This window comes from Schistocerca piceifrons, chromosome X (assembly GCF_021461385.2).
Source record: "Schistocerca piceifrons isolate TAMUIC-IGC-003096 chromosome X, iqSchPice1.1, whole genome shotgun sequence".
NCBI classification, from domain to species: Eukaryota; Metazoa; Arthropoda; class Insecta; order Orthoptera; family Acrididae; genus Schistocerca; species Schistocerca piceifrons.
In genome coordinates, this window is record NC_060149.1 from 319,471,979 (window position 1) to 319,484,154 (window position 12,176).

General features: G+C 39.1%; 1 protein-coding gene across 2 annotated transcripts in view; it reads left to right on the forward strand.

Moving 5' to 3' along the window:
- Positions 1–996: 996 nt before the first annotated feature.
- The window catches only part of LOC124722938 (vacuolar protein sorting-associated protein 41 homolog), a 145,768-nt gene continuing 134,588 nt past the window's right edge, over positions 997–12,176 (forward strand). For both annotated transcript variants that reach the window (XM_047248101.1, XM_047248099.1), the window contains exon 1: positions 997–1,130. In XM_047248101.1, coding sequence (XP_047104057.1) covers positions 1,119–1,130 — 12 coding nt within the window. In that variant the 5' untranslated portion in view covers positions 997–1,118. The remainder of the gene's footprint in view (positions 1,131–12,176) is intronic.

A 12,176-nucleotide genomic window follows, 5' to 3' on the forward strand; every position in this document is an offset into this window, starting at 1 on the left:
TCACAATTACGTTTGCAATAGTCGATATGTACTGCAAGGTATTAAAAAATTAACGATTTGAGACATTTTCGGTATGGTTTAAGTGCTTAAAATTCGCGAGTGTACACATTGGACTTCGCGCTACACGGCACTACGTTCTCTCGCCACGGCTGCACCTGCTTATTTGTCGACTCGTACGCTAGGCAGGAAGGGCTGTACAAACCGCTATTATAGGGGGTCTTTCGTGAAGCAAAAATGAGCAAATTTAACATAAAAAATTGCGGTCGATCTTAGTAGCTAAAATTTTTACAGTGAATTTCTTTTGCTGCATTGGTATTCTTCCTGTGTGAAAAATTTCAGGGTCGGTTTCGACATGTCAGACTATACCATTCCCTTGTTAGTTACTTCAGTGCTGGCAGGATAGACACATTGTTTTTAATTACTTTTTATGTGACATTATCTGAAGTATAATACGAGCCACGATTTTCTACGTTCAGTGCCAAAATGTTTCTTTCACGATGCTATTTCTAGTCGCTGAACTAGAAAAATTCAAATTCAGTCTTTTATGGCACGGTCGGTACATCGTGTTTCAACGCCAGATAACTATAACAGCACTTCCTAGAAACGACTGACACATTATGTACCGGCATTTTATTTTCGTACTATCACCATTCGCTAATGCACATGCGCGGCACATTAAATGACGATGCTGGTTAAACTGTTTGCCACATAACCTGAACAAAAACGGTATATGTAAAATATTTCTACCCTCATGTGCGGAGTGATGCACTAAGGTTTTTTCGGTGTGCTTGTAACAAAGTTCTTCTTAAATTATTGTTGTAATCAGAGCTCCTTCCGCACTCTTAAACATCAATCATCCACCTACTGAACAAGCGCGTTTTATGTCTGCTGTCACATGGAGCTTCGGATCTTCGCTTGAGAGATCGGGTCCCGTAGAGTCGTAGTTGCACGTCAGTGGCTAAACGCAAGTGATTCTAAGCTCCTTGGAACAAATAGATACAAATGTCAACATTGTATGAAGAACTTTGGTCAAGTGTAAAGCCTTTCCGCTGTCACTTCATGAAGTGGTGGGGGTTTGTGTCTACTTTGTAGTGGACAGGAGATCTACGACAAAAACAATGGCAGCAGATGTATGTGTTCGTGTGAAGAATCAACTTTCACTTTGTAGTACAAAAGATAACACTGACCCTAATTTTGGGTCTTATGTGAACACTGTCATGTTGATCTTTATGCCGTGACGCTCATATGTCAACAGTGTTTGTTTATTGTCATAACCTTCTGTATAAATGTTATATTAAGACGTTAATTTATTTTATAGGAGTTGTACTCTATTAGTACCACCATGACTCAGTTTCAGCGCGGAATGTCAACCTTCAGTCTGTAATTAGATACAATGGAATTGCATATTCCACCAGAATTTCTGTGATTGCAACTAACTCAGCTATAATTAGTATTTTATAACCTTTACCCTATCGTAGCAAACAGTTCCGTGGTACTGCAGTTGTTAACAGTATTATTTGCTCTGTTACACAGCAGTCGCAAAAACTGAATAGAAGTAGTAATGCAATCGATTAATAATGAATGTTACTCGTGTGCAGTACTGTCATTCGCTATTAAGATTTCGTGTAAATGACATTAAGAAATAGTCAGCAGATAACAGCTTTAAAAGATTTTCGAGTTGCTAGTTATGATAGAATGCTTAGACAAAGAGTTGAAGTAGATACACAGGCAGAAAGAAACAAAATAATCGAGCATAAAAATGTAGATTATACGTATTCCAGATTAAATACCTGAAACAGGAGATTGAGTATTAAAAAATACTTGTGAAACTGTTCACAGAACGCGTGCGAATGAAGACAGTTCCTCAAATCTTTCTGCAATTATTGTATTTCACAGGAAAACGGGCACACAAGACAAAAAATAAACAACAGTGAGCATATCAGACCCATTTCCATAATGTGTGTGAGATTCACAAAAGAGTCAGAAACCACATACAAGAAATTACACTAGATTTCAGTCAGACAAAGAAACGCGCCTATTTTAGAGGTGCATGTAGAACATTGGAACATTTACAAGCTGTGAACGAAATAGTGAAATGGCGAATTGATTTGCAATTGCCACTTTTCACGACAAATCTTTTGACGCATTTGAGTAAAATCCAGAACATCGTGTGAGAAACATCTGGTAGTGTAAATAACAACATATATTCCAGTGCTATAACTTTAATTAAACTTCGTCAGGATAGTGGGCAGTTCCAATGTAAAAGAGAAGTTGATCAGGGATTTCTTATCACCAAAACTAATAACAGCAATATTGGAACTTTTTTCCACCTCCAAAAACTGACTAAATGAAGCAGCTCCTTTATTTTTCAAATGACATGTTTGCTATCAGTTTTGCCTTAATAACAATGAGAGATGGATTTTTAATTTGAGAAGCATTAAGAATGGATAGGTATGTGTTGAAATTTGCTATGAGATGCAAGAAAACACGCAGATAGATCAGTGAATGAACTGGAATGGAAGATGTAATTATGACTGCAACTTAAATTAAAAAGGGTGGACAGCCCATGAAAAAGGTGAATGGATGATAGGCAGAATGAGGAATTTATTTCTGGGTTCTGAAGGTATGGAAAGACTAGCAGAGTGACCAAATAGGTGGTGGGTAGGCGATATTAGAAAGCATATGTGAGAAATATGCACAGAGTTTAGACAAAACTATGGGAACACTACAATAAATGCATGCTTGAACAGTAGGTTGCCATGTTGCATTTGACGCCGAGGGACAACTGCAATGTCCTTAGTACATGTAACTTCAGTGGTGGTCAGAACAGCAATCGGTGTGGTTGTGAGTGCTTTATGTCAGAGCTAAGTGAATTTGAACATGGGAAAATCATTGGTGCTTGTCTTTTTGTAACAAAGGTAGCTGAATTGTTTGGTGTTTCAAGAGGCACTGTATTGAAGATATATACTGCATACAGGGAAAGTGGACAAATATCATCCAATAAGTAACAATGCAAACGCTATCAGCACCAAAACAATATGAAGTGAGCTCCTTAAGCAGGGAACTGCAGATCGAGTGGGAATTGCGAAATTACTCATACGTGGTGCAGATGACCTTAACAGGAAAATGTGATGGCAAAGCCATAAAACCTGGACTATAGCAGAATGGAAGAAAGTCATTTGGTTTTGTGTGTCTTGTTTCATACTATTTCCAACTTCTGGCCCAGTTTATGGCCCAAAAGTGAAACTTTGGGGGGGGGGGGGGGGAGTAGTAGGTGATTTGAGCAGCAAATTCTTAGGCATCCATATTGATGAGAAGGCTTTACAGAGTGTCAATTCCACCTGTCTGCTTTACTTCATGACATCTTCAATATGGCAGAAATGGCTACTTTCAGTGTACATGAACAAAAATAAAAATGACACAATGATGTCTCGCTCCAAAAATAAAATTAAACTAATGGGACAACCGTGGCAAATTGGGGGCTCAGGGCAGGGGCAAGCTAAATATACGACAATAAAAGAATACAACACCATCCCAAAACAAAAAATATAAAAAAACATTAATTTATAGTATTCTACTACACCAACAAAATCACAGGAATTGGACATTTCCCTTGATCCATTAGCGCAATCGCAGCCACAGACACCAAAGAAACAACTACTACAACCCCAAAAAGTGGAATTGGAGATTTCCATTGATCTATGTAACTCCACCACAGCTATCGATACCAAAAAACCAACCACCAACAGCTCCAAAAAGTGAAAGCAAAAAAAACACACACACACACACACACACACACACACACACACACACACACACACACACACACACACACACAGAGAGAGAGAGAGAGAGAGAGAGAGAGAGAGAGAGAGAGAGAGAGAGCACCACATATACATACGCTTGGCCCGAGCCACCGAAACTCTCGTCAACCTCATGTTGTTGCTACAAATGTGACACCTAACATATTTATCAATAAGACCAAATATCTGCAGAAATTGTATGACAGACATCATATAATCACCCATCTCAGAACATAATGATACACTCATGAACTTCACTGTCATATCCATAACTAACAAAAAAGCAGTTAAAAAAAATTAGACTTCTTTCTGCACAACAAACACCAAAATAATCAGACCTAAAGAGAACACCAAACCACATTAAAAAAAGGGTAATGACTCTCTGAAAACCCTTCTACATCCCAGATTACCGCACCAACTGCCTAAATTCGAAACCGTGTTAGCACGATGACAACCAAAACTCAAATGAAACCAATAGCACATCCACCACCAAATACCAAATACAACAACACAACATCTACGAACACAGCCAACTGAAAAACTTCATGCCGTAGTGACACACAGCACGCCACCATTACATAACAGGTCAAAGCAAACAGGTGGAATCAGACACTTCCATTGACCCACAATTAAAATAGGAAAAAAACACATTTTGAGACTCCTAAATTGACTTAATCCTTCCCCATTTGGACTTCAAATTACTGCAGGCCTTGGGGAGAGAGATACTTGGCACATTTTCGTTCAAGAATATAATATGGAATCATGTTCTAGGGCATCTCATCTTTAAGAAAGAATGTTTTCATTGCTCAAAAACCTGCTGCAAGAATAATATGTGGTACTCACACATGACCATCTTGTAGACATCTGTTTAAAGTATTGGCCTTTTGACTACTGCTTCGCAGAAATGTATTCCCTCATGAAATTTGTTGCAAATAATCCACTGCCATTCACAAGGAGCAGTGATATACATAAATACAACTCTAGAAGAAAAAAGGGATTCATTACTTCACAAGCAGTGTGTCTTTGGCACCAAAAGAGGTGCACAATGCTGCAACTAACATTTGTGATCACTTACCCACTGATATAAAATATCTGATAGACAGAACAGACAAATTTGAAAAAAACTGAAAAAGTTTCACCTTGACACTCGTATTCTGTTGAAGAATTTTTGTTATTGTAATATATAAGAGGTGGTGGGCAGGAATTACAAAGTCACATTCTTTTAACTTATAAATGTTCAGCGTGTGGCCATATTTACAAATTAATTTGTTATGTGGATGTAAAATAACTTGTTCCATATCATTACAATTCATTGCGCAAACGATCCATGGAACATGAAATTAACTTACGCCATGGGCCCCATGGTTATTCTTTAAGGCCAAATTACTGCCAAGGATTATGTCACCATTTCGGCTGATCAGATCTATACAGTACGGTATTTGTTCCCCAATGGTGGTGGTGTGTTCCAAGACGACGTGGCCCCTGTTCACAAAGCTTGCTCGTCGAGGACTGGTTTTGTGAACATGAGGATGAACTGTCGCATATCCCCTAGGCACCTCCATCAACACATGTCAATATTATTGAGCCTTTGTGGTTTACTTTGAACAGAAGGGTGCATGATTGCTATTAACGCCCATCATCTTTACCTGAACTTGCCACTATGGTATAAGATTCCTCTGAAAACCATGCAGGACTTGTATTTATCAATTTCAAGACTACTGGACACTGTTTTGAATGCTATCAGGTTTCCTACACTGTATTAGATGTGGTAATGTGTTGTGTTTTTGGATTTTCCATATTTTTGCCCAACCCCTGTACATGTATAGCGGAAGACTATAATGCCTTAAAGTCTAGAGGAGACCTTTATCCAAGCAGTGGATGTCATGGAGATGATGATGATGCAGTAGTGTGTTAAATTCTTGTGAAACTCGGTGTGCCAAAACAAACTAGACTTTTTTTTTGGGGGGGGGGGGGGGGTTGTACTCTAGTTTCTGTTAAGTGTTTACTTTTTGCACATTAGGCTTTATAAAAAGACAGTAGGTTCTACTAACAAATGTTCCCTTCGGTTGAACAAGTGTGGGAAAGAATATGAACCTGCACCTAATGTGGTGTAAGACCATCTTTGGGATCCATAAAGGCTTGAAACTTCCTGGAAATTAATTCATAGCTATCCTTATTGGTGATTAGTTTGGTTTTATACCAATCATTTCAAAGAAATTCCTCCAATTTCTTGTAATGTATAATAGGCCCATAATTCTTTTTCTAATAAATACCTCATTATGTTGACAATACATAAACAAACACACCATTAAGGAATTATTTGAATTTGGCAGAAACCAGTACATACGATGTACGTGTACAGACAAATAAGTGGTTACAATTTCAGAAAAATGGATGATTTATTTAAGAGGAAGGGCTTCACAAACTGAGCAAGTCAATCGTGCCCTTCGTGGCAGGACATCCTGGGGTTACATTTCAGCGAGATCATGCCTGTCCACACACGACAAGGGTCTCTGTACTTGTCTTCATGCTTGCTGAACCTTACCGTGGCCAGCAATGTTGCCAGATCTCTCCCCAATTTAGAATGTTTAGAGCATTTTGGGCAGGGCCATACAGCCAGCTAAGGATTTTTGTGATTTCATGCACCAGGTGGACAGAATTTGGCACGATATCCCTCAGGAGACATCCAAGAATTCTGTCAATCAGTGCTAGGCTGAATAACAGCTTGCATAAGGGACAGACGTGGAGCAATGCATTATGACTCAGTTTGTGAAGCTCTTTCTGTTTCATAAATCATCCAATTTTTGTGAAATTGTAATCATTTGTTTGTCTGTACATGAACATGTACATCACATCTACCAATTTATGGCCCATTCGGATAATTCCTTTTTGATGCATTTTTCTTTTCCCGTTAGAGTGTGTATCCTGCAGTTGTTAAGGCTAGATCTTCATCCTCAAGCAGATCAAACCCTCTTCCACTCTACCATATCACTAGTCTTCATTTTTCACACTACCATTAGAAACTAAGTTTCATTTGCTATGTATGCCATGGTTGAATTACAATTGCAAAAATGCATACCTTCCCATTAGAGGGACCTATTAGTAAGACAGAGACAGTATGAATTAAGCTAAGCAAACATGTCATTGGGATATAATAATGTCCAAGAAAATTGAAATGTCCACCATGTGCAAACTATGGTCAGTCATGTGATTGCTAAATGCATAGAATCTGCCAGCTCTTGAGATTCACTGTAAGTTCTGTAGGGTGTAAGTGATACGCACGGAATACAGGTGCATTTGTGGTGAGGAATACAGAGAAACTCTGGAGAAACTGCCATGGAAACGTAGGTGGGAGAGAATAGATGGTTCACATGATAACCCTTTTTGTGTATTTCCCATTAATTTCCTGGTCACTGTCGCATGAACTTTTTTGAAGTTACATAAATCACATTCCTGTCGGATCCAGCCTTTACTGACGGATAGTCTCCTATGATTTTGAATTATGAGAGACTTACTATTTTTATATAATATTATGATGAGAGTACACCTTGTTTTAAACCACAACACGACTGAAGGCAATAAATAGTTGTTACACAAGATGCTGGCAACAGATTGGCTGTTGACAGAATAAAGGCATAAGTCTTTATATGAAATACTAAAGCTATTCCAGTTCATGGAGTTTGGTACAGACAAAGTGTATTGCCAGTTTAGACCATGGTGCAACTACTCAACAGCCGGTTGATGTGGCCAAGCGGTTCTAGGCGCTTCAGTCTGGAACCGTGCGACTGCTACGGTCGCAGGTTCGAATCCTGCCTCGGGCATGGATGTGTGTGCTGTCCTTAGGTTAATTAGATTTAAGTAGTTCTAAGTTCTAGGGGACTGATGACCTCAGATGTTAAGTCCCATAGTGCTCAGAACCATTTGAACTACTCAACATCAACACATTTTGGAACACATTATTTAAACTGAGTTGTGTGATCCAAAGCATGCAGTTTCAAATAGCAATGTTTTGGTTCACAACAATATCAGCCTCATACAGTTGCTGTAATATGAAGATTCATTACACTCTTTGAATGAAAGAACTTTCCTAATTCTTACATTGCCTCAACTAGGCCATGTTCTACAGTATGTGATCAAAAGTATATGGACACCTGCGTGAAAATGGCTCACAAGTTCCTGGCGCCCTCCATTGGTAATGCTGGAATTCAATATGGTGTTGGCCCACCCTTAGCTTTGATGACAGCTTCCACTCTCTTAAGCATACGTTCAATCAGGTGTTGGAAGGTTTCTTGGGGAATGGCAGCCCATTTTTCATGGAGTGCTGCACTGAGGAGAGGTATCGATGGCGTTCAGTGAGACCTGGCACGAAGTCGGCATTCCAAAACATCCCAAAGGTGTTCTATAGGATTCAGGTCAGGACTCTGTGCAGGGCGGTCCATTACAGGGATGTTATTGTCGTGTAACCTCTCCTCCACAGGCTATGCATTATGAACAGGTGCTCGATCATGTTGAAAGATGCAATCGCCATCCCTGAATTGCTCTTCAACAGTGGGAAGCAAGAAGGTGCTTAAAACATCAATGTAGACCTGTTCTGTGATTCTGCCATGCAAAACAACAAGGGGTGCAACCCCCCTCCATGAAAAACACGTCCACACCATAACACCACTGCCTCCGAATTTTACTGTTGGCACTACACACGCTGGCAGATGATGTTCAACAGGCATTCACCATACTCACACCCAGCCATCGGATCGACACATTGTGTATGGTGATTCGTCACTCCACACAACATTTTCCCACTGTTCAGTCGTCCAATGTTTACGCTCCTTACACCAGGCGAGACGTCGTTTTGCATTTTGTGGCATGATGTGTGGCTTATGATCAGCCGCTCGACCATGAAATCCAAGTTTTCCCACCTCTTGCCTAAATTTCATAGTACTTGCAGTGGATCCTGATGCACTTTGGAATTTCTGTGTGATGGTCTGGATAGATTTGTGCCTATTACACATTACACCCTTTTCAACTGTCGGCGGTCTCTGTCAGTCAACAGACAAGGTTGGCCTGTATGCTTTCATGCTGTACATGCCCCTTCACATTTCCACTTCACTATCACATCAGAATCAGTGGACCTAGGGATGTTTAGGAATGTGGAAATCACGCATACAGACGTATGACACAAGTGACACCCAGTCACCTGACCATGTTTGAAGTCCGTGAGTTCTGCGGAGTGCCCCATTCTGCTTTCTCATGATGTCTAATGACTACTGAGGTCACTGATGTGGAGTACCTGGCAGTAGGTGGCGGCACAATGCACCTAATATGAAAAATGTATGTTTTTGGGGGATGTCTGGATACTTTTGATCACATAGTGTATCTTCATCCCCTGTTAACGCTGGAAAAAAATCCTTTCTGGTAATAGATTTCAATTAAACAATGCAATGTTGTGCCTACAGAACATTCAGATGTCAAGAAATGGGCAGTACATGTCGCTAACAACACAAAAGCTATAGCAACACAAAACAAAAAAAAGCCTTTTTGTGCAAGACTTTTTTTTTTACTTTGACATCTTAAAACAAAACTGTCATCTTACAACCTAATGTAGACCTTGGGTTACATTACAGATCAGTCAGTCAGCAATACCCACATTTTAAAGAAACATTTAAAAGAATTTCTTTTTTAAAAATTTTTAGCTTGTTTCTATTGGAAAATTGATAGTTATAACAGTTGTTAAAACAGTCCCAGCTGCTGAGCATTGGTTATATTCCTCTTAGAGTGGTGCCTGCTCCTCACCAGCTTCAGCAGACTTCCATGGAGTAAGCAACCTGATGATGACCAGGATAGTGGCTGAAACCGGTCACCAGTAAATAAACAAACATCTACATGTGGTTAGGACTATTTTATTATAAAAAAAGTAAAAATAAAAAATTACAACAATTTCTTTCTGTCATGGCACATTACAACCACCAAACCACCACTTTCCAATCTAACCTACATCTTGAGCTACACTACAGTTCAGTCTGTAAAGAAAAGGAGGAGGGGGGGGGGGGTAACATCTCTAGAAAAACCGGAATGTAGTCCAGGTCTAGTAAACAAAACAATATAAGTGACCAGCCACAAGAACTAAGTGACATATTGTCAGAAAGGCACACAAATGACATATACTACTGGAACAAACAAATAGAAACTCTGAAGACACTAGGAGAAATGGTTGGATGGAAGATTAAAATTTAGCATTCAGTCAATGCCTAGGAAGTGAGGATGGGTAAAGATATTGTCAATTTTCTTTTTTCAACAAATCGGGTCGACAGAAGCGTACGATACCACGTGTCGGCTTTGACCTGTGACGTAAGGGTGTTGTCGTGTCTGACTCATGACGGCGCAGAGTTTGGTTTGTGAGTGTGGCGTGTTTGTAGATGTCGTCGTGTTGTGGTTTATTGTGCTCTCTGGTGGTATGTTCAAGGTTTTTGTTTGTGTGGTGTAATGGGCTCAGTTTGCTTTTGCTCATTATCCAGAATTGTTCAAGTGTCGGCTGTGTTTGTAGTGGAATTCTTTTCAGTGAGTTAACGATTTTGTGTGAAGGTTAATTTAGTGTTGTTCACTGTACATCGTGTGGTAATTTTAGTAAAATTAATCGGTTGTTGTTTTTGTTCAGGAATGGATATGACGGATAAAATTAACAGTGCGCAGGTCAAGGGAAGTGTTCAATCCCAATTTGTGGCGGTGTATGTTGATATTGGTATCGGGAGATGTTTTTGAGCTATATAGGCCAAGGGAAGTGTCCAATTCCAGATGATATTGTGTTTAGTGGTATTTGGGGAGTTTTGTGATCTCGGTTTTTTGCATTGTTTTGTGTGGTTTTGTATGGGGGTGGGTGTCTAAATTTGTTTATATTTAGTTTGCTTCCACCCAGAAACACCCCATTAAATCTGACTTTGGCACAGAAAGGGGTCAATTATGCTGCCACAAAAGTCTTTGGTCACCTACCAAACAGCACCAAAAGCCTGACAGATGGCCAACCCACATTTAAAAATAAATTAAAAGAATTTCTAGATGACAACTCCTTCTACTCATTGGCTGAATTTTTAGATATAAATTAAGGGAGGGGGAAAAAAAACTTAAACATTAGTGTCATGCAATATTTTGTGTAATTTAATATCTTGTACAGACGTCTTTTATTAACCTGACACGTTCCACATCATTACGAAGTGTCGTATTCATGAACTATGGAACAAGTATTAATCTAATCTAATCCAGCGCTTGTCCCGTTAGTGTCATTAGGCTTTTTGTGGAAAGTGTGTGTGTTTGCTTTTCGATGTATTTTCGTCCTCATAATGTGTACGTACCAAATTTATATGCGCCATATTGGAATCGTGGTTTATGGTCATTTCCACCATATTTGTGACGTCATGGGTCAAAGCAGACAGGCGGGATCGGACACTTCCGTATTTCCCAAAGCATCCCACCATTTGATTTACTCGTGGCATTGTAGTTTGATGGGATATATCCATAAGACAGGGCTGTCAACATAGGTAATGTATTGCAAGGCCTGCATTTCACTTTACAATAAAATGTTGTGTTCCATTACTTTTGTTTTACGCTTTTAATTGGTGAGTGGAATTTACTCTATTTATACAGTCCAAGAAGAATCACAAATTTAACTTCTTTAAAAATTTTCTTGTATGATTCCTTAAAAGTAAAACCTTTCATTTTTGAATTATTCTTTTTTGAAGTGTTAATTACTATTTTGCTAACATTTTATTTCCCAGATGCTCTTGCCATGTCGTAGGCACATGTATCTGAATGATAACCAAATGCTACTGTTTCCTTATTGCAGCAGTCCCAAAAGTTCTTCAGACATTAACAGTCACTCATGCCTTTGCTAAATGATTCCCAGTTTTTTACTATCTTTCATGATCAGTCCACAGATTTTGCAGAAGACATTTGCATATTGCTACATCTCCTCAGCTGCAATATTGTATTGGTTCTTGTTTTTGTTGTTATACCTCCAAAGGTTATCCGTACTAATTCCTGTTATACAACAATATAATTGTCTCTAAACTATCTTCATGACTTTTCTGATAGCTCAGAGACTTTTCACTGTAAATGGGATCCACTGCATCCATTAGTGCAAATAGCTCCCTCACCATCTGCAAACATCACCATCCTTGTTGCTAATGTGGTAAATAATTAATACATATCAAGAATAACAAAAGAACCATACAAAGGTTTCAGGTACGCCACAACTAATGTCTCTTTTGTATTCTCTGTTTTCAAGCAAAATTTATACTCTCTGTCATCTACCTGAAAGATGAAACTTAAACTGCTTTTAGGCAACACTATGAATGACAGATTCAGGCAGTCAAGTAGTAATTA